The 20,897-nt window shown below is 40.6% G+C and overlaps 4 protein-coding genes across 6 annotated transcripts; 1 reads left to right on the forward strand and 3 right to left on the reverse strand.

Moving 5' to 3' along the window:
• Positions 1-188: 188 nt before the first annotated feature.
• On the forward strand, positions 189-4,460 carry LOC113685389 (ADP-ribosylation factor-like protein 2-binding protein). Its single transcript, XM_027202897.2, has 7 exons — positions 189-226; positions 301-343; positions 1,535-1,596; positions 1,690-1,796; positions 2,164-2,249; positions 2,471-2,567; positions 3,144-4,460. The coding sequence occupies exons 1-7, from the start codon at positions 220-222 to the stop codon at positions 3,276-3,278; spliced, it is 537 nt and encodes a 178-aa protein (XP_027058698.2). The 5' UTR covers positions 189-219; the 3' UTR covers positions 3,279-4,460.
• LOC113685388 (uncharacterized) lies at positions 3,770-8,126 on the reverse strand. 2 transcript variants are annotated; one of them, XM_027202895.2, is made up of 2 exons: positions 8,025-8,126; positions 3,770-7,609 (listed from the first exon to the last, which is right to left on the reverse strand). In XM_027202895.2, exon 2 carries the CDS (start codon positions 7,576-7,578, stop codon positions 4,660-4,662), a length of 2,919 nt encoding a protein of 972 aa, XP_027058696.2. In that variant the 5' UTR covers positions 7,579-7,609; positions 8,025-8,126; the 3' UTR covers positions 3,770-4,659. The 2 variants fall into 2 exon arrangements, with proteins under 2 accessions (XP_027058696.2, XP_027058697.2); XM_027202896.2 differs by having other exon boundaries at positions 3,770-7,605; positions 8,025-8,115.
• Positions 8,127-9,145: 1,019 nt separating this feature from the next.
• Positions 9,146-20,797, reverse strand: LOC113685360 (transmembrane prolyl 4-hydroxylase). Of its 2 annotated transcripts, none has more exons than XM_027202866.2 (11): positions 20,453-20,797; positions 19,955-20,036; positions 19,452-19,559; positions 18,838-18,923; positions 18,384-18,445; positions 18,213-18,247; positions 17,408-17,573; positions 17,205-17,262; positions 16,586-16,704; positions 10,052-10,142; positions 9,146-9,517 (listed from the first exon to the last, which is right to left on the reverse strand). In XM_027202866.2, the coding sequence occupies exons 1-11, from the start codon at positions 20,621-20,623 to the stop codon at positions 9,278-9,280; spliced, it is 1,218 nt and encodes a 405-aa protein (XP_027058667.2). In that variant the 5' UTR covers positions 20,624-20,797; the 3' UTR covers positions 9,146-9,277. The 2 variants fall into 2 exon arrangements, with proteins under 2 accessions (XP_027058667.2, XP_089056514.1); XM_089200388.1 differs by having other exon boundaries at positions 10,018-10,142.
• LOC149048101 (uncharacterized) lies at positions 10,355-16,211 on the reverse strand. The gene has a single exon (XM_089200387.1). The coding sequence runs from the start codon at positions 15,683-15,685 to the stop codon at positions 10,724-10,726; it is 4,962 nt and encodes a 1,653-aa protein (XP_089056513.1). The 5' UTR covers positions 15,686-16,211; the 3' UTR covers positions 10,355-10,723.
• Positions 20,798-20,897: the final 100 nt, after the last annotated feature.

Consider the following 20,897-nt stretch of genomic DNA (forward strand, 5'->3'; position numbering starts at 1 on the left):
TTTTTATTTTCCCTCCAATAACTCTATTAGAATTCTTATCATAATAATCTGTGTCAATTACAAATTACCTAATATTTATTTGTAGAGATAAAGAGAGCGATCTGTCAAAAGGATTTTTTGGTTTAAGAAATTTTCATTATGTTTGACATGTTGAGTGTTGACCCTAATAGCATATCTTACTGTCAGCGGTTTGCACCATGGTGACTGTTGTTTTCCAATATGGCGGGTAAGGTTTGAAATAACGTTGCTTTGTTTCTGATGTGTTTTCGTCAGTTGTAAATTGTTTTTCTTCCTGTTTAGGTTTTAAGCAGCTTGATTTAGACGAAGATTTGGTAACTGGAAGGTAATAATTTGTTATATGCTTTTACATTGATTTTTAGTGATCGATAGTCGTTTATAGCTTCAGTATTTCATATCGCTAGTTTACTAGAGACTTCTTCCATGAGTTTGACTGATCCCAGTTAGTATGTTTTTGAATGATATTGAACAATTCGAACGTAAAAGTACAAGGTTTGTACCTCAGAAGGAAGCAACGAATTTCAAATTTATAATCGCCAGATCTTGGTTACAGAAGATAATCCGGAGGTCGCTTACATTCTTTATCGATATCCGTTCAGCGATCAAAACCATGATTCCTAGCAAAGTGAAGTGTAAAGTAAAAACTGCTCTAAGAATTTGTGACATAAAATTGAAGATGCGCTTTGTTCTATCACTGGAATGTAAACATTTAATTTGGAAATGAATGTTATTGTATGTAATTAGTTCAAGTATAATCTTACATATGCGGAAGTCCAATGGCAACAATTCCTTGTGTGGCCAACCGCACCAACAGTGAACTCCATTATATTCCTTTATTTGTCTGTTTCAGTACCTTGGGCCGTCTTGGGTTTTGTTTTCGCTTATTTTATAACGAATTCGACATAGTTTTTAAGAATATTGGGGACTTCACACTTTGGTTACACTGTCTCTAACACATTGAGTATCAGGGTTCAAAATTACGACCAACTGGTTGCCAATGCAACCGAAAATTGACTGTTAGCAACCAGAATTTAGTAATAGACACTATTTGGCGGCTTGAAGTCTTGACAATGTTTTTTGATTAAACCAGGGCTTAAGAAATTAGTGGTCCATCATTTCTTTTATTTCACTCCAGTATGCTTGTCAGTACACTATCCAAAGGATAAGTCGCTATCCAGCAGACAAGTGTTAGCAAAATGTACTGTGATAGAGGTTTATCTTTTAGATACAGTTTTTGTTTTTTTTTTTTCCTTTCACTGTGAGGCAAAAATTTTACAAATCAGTATTATTGCCAACCCAGAATATGATCACATTAGCCCGGTATCAGGCAGGCACAGGTCCACTCCTATGCAAGTGTGAACTCTCCTTTTGGGCTTCCTATGTAGTTTACATTGAAGATTTTAATCACCACTCATCCACAGTTAAATTATAATTTATTTCACTTTTTTATCAAAACTCTAGAATCACAGACTCTCCAATAAGAGATTTTATTGCAATGTTTTATTTTCAATTCCAGGTCCAGTCGGTCTGATAAAAAATTTGATACAACTGTTGGTCACATAGAAGACATAATCATGGGTAAGTTCTGTTGGATAATAGGTGGATATGTGTGGATATTTGGATGAATTGGATACAGCCCTAATTTCTTATAGGTTTTTTTTTCTTTTGCAGAAGAAAAATTTCAGTCAATGCAGCATGACTTCAAAGAAAAGTATTACCAACACTTTACAGATGAAGAAGAGAACAAGCTTATATATATGGATATATTCCAGGAATATGTGAGTATTATAGCCCAGGTCTTGACCCTCAGCTAAAGGAAAGCTATTTGCAGTAAGTCATAACTGAGGTGACGTAATAAATAGAGAGACTTTTGTCTTAATTAAATACTATTTTGATGTTGCATATAACTTGCCTTTTCATTCTGGCAGAGGGATCACATTATCTCTTTTAGAAATATGGTGCTTCATCTCTGTTTTTGATCTGGTTTTGTTTTGAGTTTTGTTCTATTCCAGAAACACACCCTCCCCTGCCCTTCCCCTCCATAAAAATAAAATGGTTTGTCTTATGGTATTTTTCTCATTGTACACATTACCATAATTATTATTGTATAATTTTTTCATTTTTGTTTTCTTGTTTGTACTTAAGGTTGCTCTTGTGGAAAATTACATTGAAGAGGAGCTTAAAAAAAGAATATCGGGTTTCTCCATGGAAGAATTTTCAAAGTCTTTAGAGTAAGTAACCAGACTGAGAATGGTTTAAGTGCACACCCACAGCAATCTTCATTGACTGGAAGAAAGATTTATTTTAATAAGAAGACACAAGCAGACATACTCCTAAAAAAAGAAATGCAGTCATGCTGCTTTTTGCCATTAGCAAGTGAGAACATAAAGAGGACCCTTTCATCTCACAAGCTCTTGAAGTACAATTGGCTTTCTTTTTGATCCACTTGCAGAAGCCGTCATGATCAAATCGGAGGAGATATTTTAGAGATGCTGATGAGCTTTACAGACTTCATGACCTTCAAAGAAATGTTTTTGGAATATAGATCTGTGAGTGTTTTGTATGTCTCGTTTTTTACCATTCTGTCTCTACATGTCATTCTGATAGTAAAGGGGCACTTTTTGCAGAAGAACTCCTTCAAATAATTTCGCACATGGGAAAGATTGATCAAGGAAAAAAGCAAGTAGTGTATGAATTAACCTAAGATATCTGATGTAAGTGCTTAACCTGTTAACTCTAATGTGTGACCAAGACATAACTTCTCTTAATAATGTCAGTACTGGAGACAAATAATGAGAGTAAAGAAAGATAGTAATTGGGGTGTTATTAGTTAACTCAAGAGCAAATTCTCCAAACCAATATCATGAGAATTATATTGCAGACAATTATTGATGAGATCTTGAGAGTGAATTGGATAAAATGTGAATGTCAACTAAATTTTCATAATTATGTAATACTGGGGATGATGATTTAGACAACAGCAATGATGATGATTGTTATAAATATTATTTTTACTATTATTAAATTATTATTATTACTATAATTATATCATGATATTATTGTTATCAAAGCAGTTTCTTCATTATTAATATATTTGTAAAACTAAGCCTGGTTTTCTTGTCTAGGAAAAAGAAGGAACAGGAATGGACTTTAGTGATTTGTTAACCATCACATCAAGTGGTACATCACCAGCAGATGAACACCAAGGAATGCAAGTTGATCCTGAGTCACCAAGAGAAGGACCCTCTTCAAGCAGATAGTCTTTACAGAAAAGTCCTTAGCTTTAAAAGATTTTGGGTTTTGTTGATTCCTTTGGAACTTTGCATGTCTGGAACAAAACAAGACCAACCCTTGTAGATATGAAGAAAATTCTTGAGAGTACTGAGAGTTTCTTCTTGCATTGCGATCAACTCCTGTTTTCTCACAATCACATTAAGTCTAAATAAGCAGGGAGATTTTTGAGTGATAGACAGCTGATCATTAAGTGTACATGGATAATATTTATTAGACAATTGGCTCTGAGAGTAGGAGATATGGAGCATATCCTGTGTTCTTTTAAGCTGCCTTTGAGGGCAAGTTTTTCTGCTTGGGATTGCCCACTTTGATCTCACATCAGAAAAATATAAGATTTACATGGTTTAGATACCAAAATGTGCAAGTTCAAGGCAACAATCAAGAGAGTCCAAGTGTATTTCTCAAGACAGTCAAACAAAGAAAACTACTACAGATCAAAGACTTCTGGTTTTGTGAATTCATTTGGCAAATTTTCAGTTTAGTTTATGAATGCCATCTGATTATTCCTTTATTTATCAAGCTTATTTGGTTAAGATAGCTTGATAATTACACAATTCTTGGTCAGTATCCAGCTACATATACCTCAGTAAATAAATCATGATCATAACCTCACGATTTGTCACACATGACTTTTGTGGGGATTTGATGAGAAAAACAATAACCTGAGCTCAAAAGTAGTAGAAACAGTGAGAAATATTTTATCCCTCTCGATTTATTTTGAACATAACTCGTTTTCTCTTGCACATTAAATATGGCCTAAATTTTTGTTCAACAACTTTCTGTTGGAGCTGTTTGGCAATGGAACGTAAAAGAAATTTTCATTTCATTTCAGGTATTCATTTCATTAACGAGTTTGAAAACGTCGTCTAACGCCGCAGATACAACAATCTGCGCTAAATTGGGAAGACTTGAAACGCTGTTAACTTCACAACTTTTTTCGTTTTTTTTTTTTGTTTTTGTTTTTGTTGTTATCAGCTTTTACAACTCTTGAAACAAATTTGTTTCGAGAAATTTCTAGAAAATGTACCAAGTAACTGCTACAAGGAAAGAAAAGTCTAAAGTGTGTTGGAGATAGAGAGAGGCAAAGGAACCATTTGTTGTAATTATTGTAATGAAGTTTTTACACTGAAATATAATGTTTTATTTAAGCTTTCTGTTCTTTTGGTCATTTTAATAGAAGTCTTTCAGAGTTACGCATCAAAACACTTCCCTTCAGTGGATTAAAATTTAGGTTCTAATTGTTCAAATATTTTTGGGAAGAGTAAGTTATACTGTTAATACAATTATCATCCCAGAGTCCTATGAAATGGCTACTAATGAATCTACTTAGAGCTCCTGAAGTATAATTTATTTACCCTCACATATGGATGACAGTAGCGAAGCAGCGATGTTATTGGCCACTGTACCTGGATCGTTAAGAATTGCACCACTTTCACTGTCTGATTCTGAACCTGAATCCGGGTCAAACCGCATTGTGACGCTAGTGCTGTCCGGTGAGTTTTCAGCCAGCGCTTCTTGTTCCTTGCGCAACATTCGTATTACCTTCCGAAGGGTCGTTTTGATAGATGCTGCCACGAAATTTCCGAAGTGTTTGTCCGCCTGTCGAAGGACTCTGTGTCCTGGCAAGAAGTAGGATTCCACTCGGGAAGGCCGTTTCTGGCTTAGAAGACGTGCCGTAGATTCTAACACGGAGCAGATCCGCTCAAGTAGCTTGCCTTCTTGCCACATCTCTTGGTCCTGGTAGCGCTCTAGTTCTTCAAAGAACTTCATCTTGAGAACGTAAGTGTGAAGGAAGCCAAAATGAGCGAAAAATTGCGAGCGTACACCTCTGAATGACGTCTGTCCTTTGATTATTTTCAGAGCTGTATAACAGGCTGCTTGGATTGGAGTTGTGTTTTGTAGAATCTGCAGTTCGGCAACGGAAAAGGACAATCTCCACAACAAAGAATCTCCTCCTTCTGACTTGGGAACAATATGATACCCCACTTCGTCACAGCTGCTCAGGACGTGGGATGGGGGTACTTTAGCTGACTTTGGCCACCCGGGAATGTGCATTGCTGGTGTGATGTCAATATCGATAGGCATGAATTTATAGACATTACCACGCCAAAACAAAGTCATCTTCAAACCAGCTTTGCTCGTGGCTATGACTGGTTGACATAGCACGCAAGAATCATAGCTTGTCGTGTTAAAGCTCAAATTCCATCGTTTTCGAGCAAAGGCTTTCGAACCAGACTTCACGTACAACTTTTCCGCCAGGAAATATTTGATTTTTGAGGCGTCAAGAAATCCTTCTTCAGATAGAAACATCCTCCATTCTTCTCTGTAATCCTCTTTAACTCGGACACGAACAAACCCAGGATCTTCAGTCGGGAGAATTTCACATTTTTCATCCGTAAAGGATTCTAATTCACACATGTAATCGAATTCGTCGGGCTTACCGATTCTGTAGCCTTCAAAAGCACTTCCGGTGCTTAAAATTTTACTGTTGAACTTCCTATCTTCCTCAGAAACCAGTTTCAAAAGTTCTTCTACAAAATCCACGGTCTGTTTAGCAATTTTGCATCTCTCGTGGCACATTCCCTCACCTTCCAAGTGAAAGCCTCTAACGCGATATTCGTGACAAAGATTCATTAAATACTCGTTGACGTCTGTGTCGGCGTCTATTCTCAATTCAGGTATTTCAGAGTCCTCACAGTTCTCATCAAAATCATTTTCATTACCTAAAGTAAATTGCCCATTGCGATCTCTGACACCTTCACTAGCCATAGTGCTCTCTTCGGTCCTCATTTCAAGGCTACTGCTTTCATTACCTGCACCTCGTTCATGTCGGACTTCTGTAGTATCCGACAGGCCATCAGAACTGGCAACCATAGCATCATCACTGTGGTCAAAAAGGAAGCGGGCCAGTGCGTTGAACTGAAACTTTACAGCCAGGTCATATTCTGATGCTCCATCAGCGTTAACCCGCGTTTTATAAGAGCCCTTCTCGCTTATCACAGTCTGCGCGACCCGTATCAGAGCATCCTCGTCGGCTTTTGGCATTATCGCGCAATGTAACACCGTATTTCCGTGAAGGTTGAACAGCTCCGCATGTGAAAAGTGATTCATCAGGCTGCTTAGTACTTCAAAATTACCGTGGTTAGCTGCGACATGTGCTGGCGTGTTTCCATCGTTGTCTACGCCGTGAAGATCAGCACCAAGGTTAAGAATAATTTGCACTGCCTCTACCAGGCCAAAGGCAGCGGCTTGGTAAAGGACAGTCCTTCCCGTGTGGTCCGACATGTCTAGACGAATGCCATATTCGTGCAGTAAGAGGATTGTTTCTGGAACGATCTCGGAATATTTCTTCACGACAACTTTGGCTAAATTAACATGGTCTAAGAAGAGATGAAGAGCGTTTTTTCCCAAGTGATCTGGCAAATTTGGATCGACACCTGCATTCAGTAAGATTTTCATAGTTTCGTGCCGATTTCGAACAACAGCTTCCTTATCGAGATTCAAACCTTCTGGTAAGTTGACAGCCTCGTGAAGAGCAGTTCTACCAGATGAACTTTGGTGTTTGACAGCATCATGTAAATATTCGTGTATTAGCTTCGCCACTACCCGAGGCTGGTGGCAATTAGCAGCAAACGATAGACAACTCCACTCAAAGGACGCGGGCATCGATGACTCTATTGTATAAGGCTTGGTAGAAAACATAAGAGATCCCCTTCCAATGAGATCAAGATTCTTCAAATTTGAAGAAGCTACGAAAAAGCTTTTTCCTGGATCTGCACTATTTTCAAGTAACTTGAAAACAATTTCAATCCTGTCATGACAAATTGCATCGTGAATTGGTGTCCAACCACGTGCGTCAGGTACGTTGACGTCACACCCATACGTCAGCAGACAGTCGACAACTTGAAGATACCCGGATTTACTCGCCTCATGGACAGGCGTCCGCTGAGTCGATTTCCCAACTCCGGAATCAGAGCATAAGTCGGGATCAGCTCCTTTTTGAAGTAAAGCGCTCACCATGGATACCCGACCCAGCTTTGAACTCAGAGTGAGCGGAGTATTCCACTCACCACGGCCATGCACCAGGGATTTGGAAAAGGCACTCCAATTGAAATCAATCTTGAGTTCTTCCAAAGCTTTGACAGCCATGGTGAAACCTTCCGAGTTGTCCAGCGATATAGACTGAAGCAACATTGTCTTGACTACTTTAATCAGTTCTTCGGTATTGACTTCCTCGCTCGAATATTTCCCCTCAGTGGAGTCCATTATGCAGACTTATTCTTCAAAAGTAATCTTCCTAGAGAGAAAATCTTCACATCAAACTATGCAAAGCAAGATGAAATCAAACATAAATATTTCTAGACAATTTTCCTACAAGTTCTGTTGACTGTTTTAGCAGAATCAGACCAAAAGATACATCTTAGCAGTCTACCCGCCAGCATGTTATCAATTCTAGAGCACAAAAGTTTCCCATATGTAGCTGAGGATGAAGAGGGACCAAGTAGGATAAAGCAAGAACCTCACCATGAAGTTAAAAAAACCTTTTTTCACATTTTAAAAGTATTTTCTTCCGCTGTATTGGTGATAAACTGTAATGCCGACAGCGACGTACTGATACCAATTCAAAGCGTGACATTGCTCTTACCTCTAATTTGCGACAAAAAAGATTGAATCAACATATTTTGAAGTTCTCCACACTATCATGTACTTACCAATAATTCATAAGACTATTTCTCCCTACACGAAAGACACGAAAGAATCTCTTTGCATTAATGTCTCTGATCACTTCCGCTTTTTTTACGTAGGACTCAGTTGTGAACAGCGGATATTCTACCAGAAGGAGTGTGGTTGTGTTAGTTTCTATAAAGTATCCCATCGCAGACATAACATCATTAGCACTTTCTTAAATTCATGTAATTTAACAGTAACTGTGTCACTGCCACAAGGTGTTTTCTGAAACGGGTTTATATTTAGATCGTCCTCTCCCGGAGGATGGTTCGTATCCATGAAAATTCGGTAAAGAGATGTTGTGAAAAAGGAAGATAATTTTACTTGCTAAAGCTCGACTTGTTCCTTGAGGTTACATAACATATCTTATTAGATGTTTTGGTGTGTAGTATTACTGAGTATTTTTACAAAGTTTTGCTTTATTTGGACGAGGCCGTAGAGTGAGTAAAATTACAAACACTGAACGAGTAAAATAAGCAACAATACTACACACCAAAACGTGTGATAAGTTATTTATTATCCAAAGGCTTAATTTTCTGAGCATTTCTTGTAAGGCTGAAAAAGCGAAGCAGATTGACAAGTGTAGCACGCTCAGGCGACTGCCTGAAGAGGTTTTTTTACAGTACAAAATTACTAGTGATAACCAACTGTCCTAATAACGACTTATATTTGTAATCGATTCACGCGTTATTTGAACACTACCTAGTGCAGTTGGATAGGACGAGGTAAACTATGGACGTAGAATCAGGAGAGAATTTCATCACCGAATGTACTATGAAGATTTCAAGGCCTTAATCAGAGCAAAAAAAAAGTGTACTAATATACTGGTGAATCACGGACTCGGACACGTCCCTAAGTGTTCTGCTGTTCTGCACTAAAATATGTAACAGGGAAAAAAAATAATAGTTTAAATACCAAATTAGGAAAGATTATGCAATACTAGGTTAATGCGGAAACACAGTTTCAAAAAATATATGAAATCATTGACCAATCCAAATTGTATATTAAAGTCCATTAACCCACTTTAGTCAGTTACTCACATTCCAGAATTTCTTTTAGAGGACGACGTTATGGGGCTCATAACAACCAGAAAACAACACTGAGATGTGTGCAAAATATCAAGTTTTATCGCAAAAGTATATATACTCTCTACATCAAGATCTAGAGAGACTTCATTTGGCGTTGAATTTGGCGTTGAATTTCAAACGAAAATGGAGATAAATTCTAATCAGCGCCATCAGCTGACTTCTTTCCATTCAAATGGTGCATTTATCCAGTTGTTTGCAATCCACTTGGAACCTTCCAGGACATCACACCCTCCGTGTAAAGAGCGTACGTCGTGTGTTCCAAGCAAACCAGTCACGTTACTGATCATGTGATTGTACCACATTACAGCTTTGCCTCTTGCAGGACGTACAACCACATTAGCGTCATAGCAGTGGATGCTTAAATTTGTCCGGTTTTCCTTTTCAATTTCCTATACATAGTTTCAAGGAATAAAGTATGACATTACCATGGCAGTAAGAAAAATCAAGTAGGTATAATGGGTTGTAGATAAAACGCGCTAAATTTGGGCGTATGCTCGTTCGTTCTTCCTGCCCTCAATTTTCACGCAACTTTTGCTCACTCGCTAACCTCTTTCATTCACGTCGAGTGGCCTAAGAAAAAAACGGACTTTGCATGGCACAGCTGGTTACTACTTTAAGTGGCTCCCATGACAACACCCACTTGGTTTGAGAACCATGTTGATTAGAGTAATGTACCGGTATTGGGGGGCGGTCATGAGGGGAGGAGGACTTAATTTTCAAAAAACACTTTAGTCATTTCCGTATCTGAAGTGATCCTTCTTTCAATTATAATTATTTTGCCGTTCAAAATTGTTTCTTGTACCACTGTTCATGTAGTCATTTTTCAAGGTATCATTAGCTGGCAAGCTGGAAGGGAATTCCTAAGCACTACTTAAATGAGTGAATTCACCTTTCACCTCAATTGCTTTGAACGCTTCTCATACCGTTTGGTTGATATTTTTCTCATCAGCAACTGGAAAGGCTGTTTCTCCACCACGTTTTACATCATTAAGGTAATAGAGCACTGTCATAAACCTGAGGCAGAAAGAAAAAAGGTCTGATGAAATGCACATGTGGCTACTGCTACTCTGGGTGGCAGGCCATACGGTTGACCCGGGTCTCGGCACCAGTTTCAAAGATATTTCACTGACATTTGATCAGACTGAAGGTTTATTGTCAACAAGACTGAAGTGTACAATAAGCAATTGATGTTGGAAATCCCAGTATAGCAACACTAGTCACTCGCGTAGTTTTCTTTTCCTATCTTTATTCTAGTCGTCACACGCTTCGTATCGCGTCGATCTTAGCCTATATCTTTTACAAAACCACAATCCTAAAGACCACCCTTGGTTTTGCGTTGCGAGGTTACACGGCTGACGTCACTTTTCCGACACCCTCCCCCCATTTGTCTCGGAGAGCAAATGTCTGTCGAGAAATGAACCTTATCGCTTAAATTTTATGAACGAATCTATCATCTAGAATTCTCAATCGATTCCCTAATCACACTAATCATTGATCAATCAGTAGCCATAGTGGCAGATGTTCAGTTCATAAGTAGAATGTTCAAGCATCCGATCCGCTGTTGTCATCCAATCTGTTTCGGTTTGGTTCAAAGTTCAATCCCCTTCCTCATCGTGAGCAAGATCCTCCATACGTAATCTTGCTGCGACGGCTGCATCACGGGAAGGCCTGAACGCTGGCGCTTCAATGCGCAACTCGGTCGTTGGAGGTCTGTCGCCGTCTCCCGGTCGATCACATGACAGTTCTAACGGATACAGCTGCTGTACTGCTCGCTCTAGATGTGAGGTCCCTGTGCGCAACTTTGCTCCCCGGACAACACCGTCACGCCCTTTGATTAGTTCCGTGACGATCCCGACCTTCCATTTCCCGCGATTCTTGTCGTCCGACTTGATCAGCACGACCTCGCCCACAATAGGATTTTCGGGCTTTCCAGGATTCTTTAGACGATGGCGTTCGCGCAGCCCCTTTAAGTACTCCCCCGTCCATCGCTTCCAGACGGCCTCCTTGCATCGTCTGAGATACTTTGCTCGCTTGCGTAATTCACCGTCTTCTATGCGGTGCGGTTCCAACTCGAGTAGTGCATTTGGTTGACCAAACAACAGGGAGTGGGGGGTCAAGATCGGTAGCTGCACATCGTCCTCCACGTAACTTAAAGGTCGGTTGTTGACTGCAACCTCTACGTCTAGTATAACCTCCTCTAACTCGGTCCACGTTAGGAACCCGTTTCCAATGGTCTTCTGTAGACTTCTCTTCACCAATCCAACCATTCTCTCGAACTGCCCTCCCCACCAGGGTGCTCTGCTCAGGTTGAATTGCCACTTGATTTCTTGACGGGAGAGGAATTCGTTGAGGCGTTCGTCAGTCATCACTTGTTTCAGCCACTTAGCTGCTGCCACGAAGGTACTCCCGTTGTCTGAGTAAATCTTTTCTGGCCGCCCACGTCGGGCGATAAACCGTTTCAGGCATCGAAGGAATTCTCCCGTTTCTAGGCTGGGTAGTAGCTCAAGGTAAATACCTCTGGTCAGGCTACAGGCGTAAAGCGTTATGTAAGCTTTGCCTTCATGATTCCTCCCCTTTCTATACTTCAGTGGTCCGGCGAAATCCACTCCGACTACTTGGAACGCATTTTCTCCTTCGGTACGATCCCTTGGTAGCTGTCCTGGTGGCGGAACCGCGAACGCTGTGGCGCGGAACCGCTTGCAGCCGTTACAAGCTTTAACGACTCTTTTTGCAAGGCGACGCAACCTGGGAACCCAGTACCTTTCACGAATCTTTGCCATTGTGAGGCTCACTCCCCCGTGGAGTGTCCTGATATGTGCGTCTGCCACCATCTTCTCCGCGAACGGATGAGACTCAGGCAAGTAAATGGGATAGTCTCCCTGAATCCGCCCTCGGCATTCCAGTAACCCGTCTGCGTTTTCTTGTAGGTTCAGCTGAACACGATGATCTTCGAACCGCTCGTCTCTCTTGAAATTCACCTGTGTTCGCTTTAGCCAAAGGTGTCGCTGCATCTCGATCTCCTCTGTCGTGAGTGGTCCCTTAGATCTTCTCGTCTTTTCGCTCCGTAGGTTATGTATGAATCGAGTCACCCACGCACAAACCCTTAGGGTTTTCCATAAGTTGAACTTGATCAGCAAGGCGTCTAGGATGTCTGTCTTAGCTTGTGCTACAGCGAATACTTCCCGTATCACTTTTGCTTCCGCCTGACTGTCTGGTGTGGCCGTTGTCTTAATATCGGCTGGCCATCGCTCTCGGTCTAGTAGCCACTCAGGCCCTCTCCACCATAGCTCTTCATTTTCCACGCTTCCGCTCCGACTGCCAAGGTCAGCTGGGTTGTCCTTTGTACCCACATGACGCCAGTTTACTTCTGGGTGTTGCTGGATTTTCTGCACTCGATTGCTTACGAACTGCTTGTAACTCCCTGCTCCCTTGATCCAATGTAACGCAACGCTGCTGTCCAACCAGCAAACCATATTTCCAACTGGGAAATCCTCTAATGCTTCCTTAACGTTCACAATGAGATTGGTCGCCATGTGACCGGAGACCAACTCGAGGCGGGGGATGGTGAGGCCTTGCTTCGCCAGTCTAGCTTTGGCTGCTATCAGCCCAACACTATCACCGGATGGTTGAGATATGACACCGTACACTGCCGCAGAAACGCCTTGTCCGCTTGCGTCGCCGAAACAATGTAGCTCAATGTTGCTGATCTCTTCAAAGTGTTGAGGTATGGCTCTGGGTACGGAAATGCTCACTGGTAGCTGTGCTTCCCATCTTGACCACTTGGTTCCCAGTTGACCAGGAAGTTGAGCATCCCATCCGACTTTCAAATCACATGCGTCTCGGTACAGTAGTTTTCCACTCAATGTCATAGGCGCTGCGAGCCCTAACGGGTCATACACTCTTGCTATCTTCGCTAGTATCCCTCTCTTTGTCACTTGGGTGCGGTCAGTTGGGAAATTTATTTCAATGGTATCTTGTCGCTTGTTCCATGGAAGCCCGAGAATAGATCCCCCTCCTTCTTGAGGTGCACCCAACTGTTCTTTCGCGAATGTAGTATCTTCGCTAAGAGACTCACCAGGGGACTCCACTGTCGGAACATTTGAATGCCACTTGTGCAGCTTGAATGAGGCTTGGTTAAAGACATGGGTAACGCCTGCTTTGACTTCAAGGGCAGCTTTTACGGTGGGTCCCCCGCTGATAAGGTCATCGACGTATAGACTCTTCTCTATTTCCCTCACCAGGTCCGGATTCTCGGTACGACAGGCTTCCAGGTGTTGTTTGATAACTCCCCCAAGAAGAAAGGGCGATGGGGCCAAACCAAACAGAGCTCTCGTGAATCTCAGTATTTCCACTCGCCTGGATTGCAAGTCCGTGATCCAGTGGAATCTCATGGCATCCCTGTCTTCTTCCCGTATTCGTACTTGTAAGAACGCTTGCTTGATATCACCTGTTAACGCGACTGGGTGGAAACGTGCACGGACAAGAACAGCCCAAAGCTTGTTCTGCAACGGAGGTCCCGCGTGAAGGCACTCGTTGAGAGAAGGAGCCTTCTCTGAAGCTCGGGCAGAGGCGTCGTACACGATTCGAAGTTTGGTACTCTCTGCAGCTTCTCTCACCACTGCTTTATGTGGAATATAGAACTCCTTTCCCACTGGTGGGCCTGACACTCGCTCCACTATTCCTTCGTTAAGCTGGTCTTTAATTATGGCGTCATACTTCTGGAGTATTCCGTTCTTCTCCAGTTTCCGAATGGTACTTTCCAATCGCTTCAAGCTTCCCGCTCTGTGGTTGGGCAGTGGAGGGTGGTTTCCCCTCCAGGGTAGCCCCGTCTCGTACCATCCCTCTGGCCCTCGTGTTAATTGTTCCTTGAATTCTTCATAAACATCTGCTTGATCTCCGCCTGGTGTGTCACGCAATCCTAGAACATCTAATTTGCATAGTTGTTCGTAATCTGCCGCTGTCGTCTGGGTCAAGAACATATTAGAGAGGTCAACTTCTTTACCTGGTGACATAATTGTCCATCCGAACTTTGTTAGCTCTGCAACAGGTTCGCCGGGACGTCCGATCTTTGGTATGGTTTCTGTCTTTATTTTCGCGTACTCGCTCGCACCCAGGATAATGTGGACTGGTAGCTCAGGCTTCTCGTCTCTGTCGTCCATGTATACCCCATCCAAGTAGGGATATTTCTCCAGTATCCCAGCATATCCTGGGTTGTCAAGTGATAGCAATGTACTACGGTCCACTCTGGTGACTTCCGTTTCCAATCGAAATTTTCCATCAAGGCTGCCAATCGTCACGCTATGAACTCCGATGACCTTGTTTGTTGACCCAAGCATCATCTCTATGCGCTTGAATTCTTCTCGTAGCGGTTTGTTTCCCAGGTGTTCAAGGATAGCTGACGACGCGTATGAGCTGCCTGCCCCAGTGTCTAGGAGTGCGCGGCATTTGATTCCATTTACTTCTACGACAACAACGGGATACACGACTCTCTCTGTTCCTTTGTTTTGTGCCGTCATAAATCTTCCCCTCGTTGTGTGACCGCTTGGTGGGTGATCACATATTGACGTGTGATGTCGGCGTTGACAGTTATGACACCCGCGGCTTCTACAGCTGTCTGCTCTGTGTTTGTCACTTGTACAATTAAAACACAACTGTTTTTGGCTCAGAATTCGTTTGCGGTCTCCGACCGCGACAACTTTGGTGCAATTAGCGGATGTGTGGTTCGTGTCATCGCAATAGACGCATCCGCGCATCTGTCCTCCATTTGCTTGTTGTTGGACCTGATAAGACCTTCCGCGTGGCGGCGGAACGCGGGCATTCCAGTCGTTGCGATCATTCTTCCTCTTGGACACACTCGCACCATCGCTTTCTTCTCCTTCTGAATTTATGTCTCTCCAACCTTTAATTGCCTGAATCAGTTTAGCAAAATCCCAGTCTCGCCAATCTTCGTGTCCCCGGACTAAGTCTCCCTTTATTCCTTTCAGTTTGTCTAACACCGCCCTCACATTTCCGGAGACTTCACGTAACTTCCCGAGCGTCTCTAAGCTTTGTACATTGAACAGAAGCCTTTTGTAAAACTCATTAATTTCTTTTGGACTGGCGCTTGTGATGGTAGGCAAACCCATGATGTTGTTTACATATGCATTTACAATTTCTGACGTTTTCCCGTACTCCGATTTTAGGATGGCCTTCGCCCTTTCGTACCCCTCAAGATTGAACGGGAGTCCATCTATGTCCGCTCGTACCTTTGTAACAAGGAGTTCCTTTAGATAAGCGAACTTTGTCACTGCTGACAGATCCGTCGCGTCTATTTCCGCGGAAAATTTGTTCCAAAAAGAGAGCCATTGTTCGAAGGACCCATCAAACTTCGTTATTGATAGCTTTGGCAACTTTGCGTGCATTCCGGAATCGCCTGATAACCCTTTCCCTTTTTTGCTACCTAATTCTTCTGATTTTTTTTCGTAATCAAGCTTCATTTCCCATTGTGCTTTTTCAAACGCGAGTTGCTCCTCTCTCTCCTTCGCGATTGTCGCTTTCTCGCTTTCTTTTTCGGCCATTTGCGATTTTTTTCTTCACCTCCCCCAAACACTTCCCAAGGTATTCGATCTCCGCGTCTACACCCTCAATAACTTTGTCTATTTCATTGCTCCATGCACATACCTCGTCCATTTGCTCACCCTTTGCAATCTTCTTCTCTTCGATCTTTAATTTGATCTCGTCCGCTTCTTTTGCTAAACACACCAACCCGTCACGGTGTCTCCCAATAGTTGTCGCGTTTGCCTTGTCCACAATGCCCTTTCCCTTTTCTTGCTTGTACGCCAAAAGCTTGAGTTTTGCGTCCAAATTCTTCTGAAGTGCCTCCAGTTCCATGTCTCGATCTCAGTCCCGTCGGAGGTGCCAGTTAGTGTTGGAAATCCCAGTATAGCAACACTAGTCACTCGCGTAGTTTTCTTTTCCTATCTTTATTCTAGTCGTCACACGCTTCGTATCGCGTCGATCTTAGCCTATATCTTTTACAAAACCACAATCCTAAAGACCACCCTTGGTTTTGCGTTGCGAGGTTACACGGCTGACGTCACTTTTCCGACATTGATTACTTAGTATCTTTTGTGAGGGCCACAAGTTTATTAGCCTTTGGCTATTAAGTGCCACCCTCTTTAAATAAAGGCTTTATTATTATTATTATTATTATTATTATTATTATTATTATTATCTGTAACGTAACACACAGTGATTGACGTGTATAGACGTTCATGACACATATATTCAATTAAAATCTCAAAAAAGGTAAATTTGAAATAGTCTCTGCACAAAGTAAAAAACAATGCTACTTATTTGAAAAGCTTTTCAAATTAAGCAAGAGGTCTTACAGTGCTCAACCATGAGGTAAATAAAAAATCAAGCTATCTGAAAATATAAGACTGATTGGAGGCTATTCATAACATAGACTTACTAACCTACACAAGCTGCAATTATCAGAGTAATTCCCAAAACAGCATCGTGAAGCCTCACCATTCCATTCATTTGTGGAGTCATAATGTGCATGATAATGACCGTGAATACCATACTGGACAACCTGATCAAAAGAGTAAACAAGCCTACATTAATAAGCTTGGCACAGGCCTGATGCATAATTTGCAAAATTGTCATTTTACAGATGTTGGGCGTAAGTAACCTTGGTCAAAGAATAAGTTGATAAATCAATCAATAAATGCATCAATATCCATCAATGTATCAGTTGAAACTCTGTGAATTGTCACTACATAACCATTGATATTCAATCAATAAGTTGATAGCTGATTGATAAATCAAGCAAAGCATCAATATTGATAATTATTTCAGTTAAAAGTTTATCAATTGTCACTACATAACCACTGATATTCAGTCATTAGTTAGTGTTTCCCTTGTAGTGGCATCAGCTGAATGACAGGATATTAAGACATTGGTCAACTCTTAGTTCATAGTCAGCCAACTATGGGTGAAATATTGGCCAACCATTGACCAACTATTGACCAACTAACAGCAGACCTTCAATCAACTTCAAACCATTATATTAACAAAGAGTACATATTTTACCTGTAAGTCTTCGCTGTTTTCAATAAAAAATTGTGGCAGTTTTGTCAACTGTATCACTCTGCAAAAGGAGAAAGGTAAATTAGTTTTCACTTTTTTAATTTTTAAATTTCCATGAAGGTGGATTCCATTAAAAAATGATTATTCCTTAAAGTTAAGACAAGAAATAGTTTTTAACATAGTGAATGGTAGAACACTTTTCCTGCCTTCTTTGCAAGTCCCTTAACACTAGATCGGTGCTGCCTGTTACTCTCAGCCAAGTCTGCTTACTGAGTCTTGTCCTTTCTCGTGGATGATTGTCTTCCAGGTATGTCATGTATTTGTCAAATGCCACATGATTGCCCTTGAGGCATTCTTTTTCACTGATCAAACCTTGAAAGATAAAGCCTGCATTTGAGACTGACTTACTCACCCATTGAAGTTTCCAGTTTCCAAAGCATTAATAGGAGCATTGCTACTTCTCCTAGTTGGCTCATCAAACCATTGCTGGTTATCCCCCCTCCCCCCACTGTAAGTTTTCTGGTAACCACTAATACCCCTAGGCAGAGAGAGGCATATTTCTCCTAGCTGCAAAGTGAAACCTGTGTGGGTCATTTTGCCTGAGACCTTGACACAACAGCTCAACCATGGCTTAATAAATAATTCCAAAAAACAAAGAATTATAATATGTATCTGATCTTGCCTGACTTTGAACAGCCACAGGATGCACTCTGGAAGACCTGCCAAGCCTTGACATAATGGCCATTCATCATCATAACAGATCAATGGATAGCATACTTAAGTCATCAGTGTGTCCAAGCTTGATCTTCATAATATATATGATACTGTGTAATGTAATATATTCTATACAGTGCATTTTCTCACAGTTACAAATAAAAGAAACCTTTAAAGGCTTCCTGGAAATTTGATTGTGACCAACTTGAGCACTCAGCGCCACTTGACGATGTATTTGTTTGTTTAATTAGTACAATAATGACCAAACCAAAATATAAGCATGTGAACTTAGCTTACCATCACTGTCTCTATCAAAGTTTATTTTTTGCAACCTGATTAAAAAAAAAAATTTCAAAAATTAGGACTTTCATTTAGGGATGACTTGGCCTGTTCTAGGCACTCAATTTGTGTGTAAAAGCCCACAGCAGTAAAATAATAGTTAAAGAGGAACTGAACACATGAACTTACATCATGTCCACATCGGCATCACTTACTGACATTGAAAACTCCTGTTTTATGAAGGTGGAAAACTAAAAAGTGAGACCATGTTTCTTGTTAACAAGTGTCAATCTATTTATCCATATTAACCAAAATTTCAGTACAAATCTATTTAGGTACCATTTCAGTAATAATTCAATAAATAATAATAATGATAATAATGATAATAATTCAATTGTGATCCACCCATTGGCCAATCAAAATATGACTTCACATAATTTTAAAATAGTATCAATTTTCACCAGGCAGGTAATGAGAACTTATCACAATGCACAAATGAATAAAGAAATGTAGATTATTATGATATTACACCAGTTTCTCAAAACTAGTCAACAGAGGAATTAAGAGTACTGTTATCATTTATGAAAATAAGATTTGAGATCTAAGAAGTGAAAGGTGTATATGAGCTCTGATTTTGACTTACCTCAGCTGTGGAGATCTTGCCATCACTATCTCTGTCATTGGAAAGTAAATCCTTACAATTTTCATTCTTTTCCTCATCACTATAAGCTAAAAGGTTAGTAAAGAGGCCATTTATCAGATAATCTGGTCTTAAAACTGTAACTACAATGTGGTCATAAATCCTCTCTAGGATAACAGGAGTAAAATTACAATTGACAAATGAGTTCCTTGTATTTAATTGTTTATTGCAAGTCTTGGATATAGCCAAAGATTAGTCCAAAAAAGAATGGTAAAACTGACAGTTCTTCCCATTACACAAGAGTATAAACTGGTTTCAATTTATTGAAAGGGCTCTAAGGTTTGTTCCTGGGATGGAGTCATTCTATGATTTTTCAAAAGCAACAAGCTGACATTTTCCCAGTCATCTTCATAATGCATAGCTAGAAGGAGTGAGATAAATTGGTATATACACCCTTGACCCTAGAATGGACCTTACTAGAGCTGATAGATTTGGGTGAAGAGAAGTCTTCTCTTGTAAGCTAATGAAGTGGCCAGATTGTCTCCAGCCACACCAGAGTTAAAAAAGCTATATCCACATATTAGAGATCTGAATAGTCCTTCACTTTTAATTCTCACCAGAATGATCTTCATGATCAGGTAAGGTAGTGCTTTCAAAAAGGCCTTTTTTGCCAGCAAGTTTGATTATGTGTTCACATTCCTCATTGCTTAGAAATTCTGGTATTTCTAGAAAGGCAAACAACAATAATGATATCAAAAGGGTACACCTAAAGAGAAATTATTAAAGCACAAGGTTGGGGATTAGCATCGAGGATCAAACAAACCTAAATTGCCTGTAGGGTTGCAAGATGATGATTCACAGAAAAATACAGAGACGTAGTTAAACTATGGTATAATAACAAAGTCTTAAATTAAGACTTTATTACAGTGACTTCAAATGCAAATCCTAATATTTTGACTGGATTTGATAGAGCCTGTCAGACATTCCATTGTGATTGGTTTGGTTTAACCTAGCCACACCAACAGGCACATTTTGAACCTTAATGTCTTACTGGCACATTAGTTACAAATCATTGCTTAATGGTTAGTGATAAAATTGTGATCTTGTGATCATTACTTACCAAAAAGAAGAGGTTTCAGGCTTTTAGTGATTAACTGGTGTACTCTGCCTTCCACCAATTTTACCTCCTGAACATGTCCCACCTTTTACAAATTCAGTAAGAGAGGAAAGAAGAAAAAAATCGTGTTCTGACTAAATTATTCCAAAACTAGCTAGTTTCAGAAGTTGACAAATATGCTTCTGTTGGGAACTTCTGTACTGTCTGTAATAAATCTTTTCATAATTTCAGCTCTGATGAGTTACTGTTAAACTAAGAAGTATCTCCCAATTGATACAAACCCTCTTCGTGGCATACACCTATACAGGTAAGATAAGAAGTACTCCTCCGCCTCGAAATAAATATCTTAGTATCTTACTGATAGAGAGGTAAATATACGTGATATTTCTCATTCCTTCCTTAAAAATCAAATCCATGGATAAGGCAAATATATATTTTTTCAATTGTTTATGTTTATGTCGCTACATCTTTTCTCGATCAAAACTCAAATTTTCATTTCACCTCAACACCATCCAGCATAAAAAGTTTTGGATGTGCAGCATCTACTTCCTCCAAATTGCAATCTTCAGTTTTCGCAGAACAGGTCTTAGAGGCAAGAGATACCACGAAAAATCCATCGTGGGAGATTAGTTGGGTAAATATGGTTACAACAACCAGCAGTGATCGAGACATCTCTGCGGGTTAAACAAATAAGATCAGCATCAAGAGAAAACATCATAATAGACAAGTTTTTACGAGTTACGTGCACTCGTTTCCACCTTTACCAATTTTCTGGGAGAGGAAACTGGGAACCAATAGATCTACTGTCATGTAGCGCGTCCTGCTCCGTCATGTAAAGGTTTTTGCTCTAATAAGCGCTCCCTCCCCCAAAGAAGTGCCCACCCCCCCCCCCCGGCCATGATATCAAACAAGCCCCCCCCTTCCCTTGCTTTCTTAAAACGCAGGG

This window comes from Pocillopora damicornis, chromosome 3 (assembly GCF_964200805.1).
Source record: "Pocillopora damicornis chromosome 3, jaPocDami1.2, whole genome shotgun sequence".
Taxonomy (NCBI): domain Eukaryota; kingdom Metazoa; phylum Cnidaria; class Anthozoa; order Scleractinia; family Pocilloporidae; genus Pocillopora; species Pocillopora damicornis.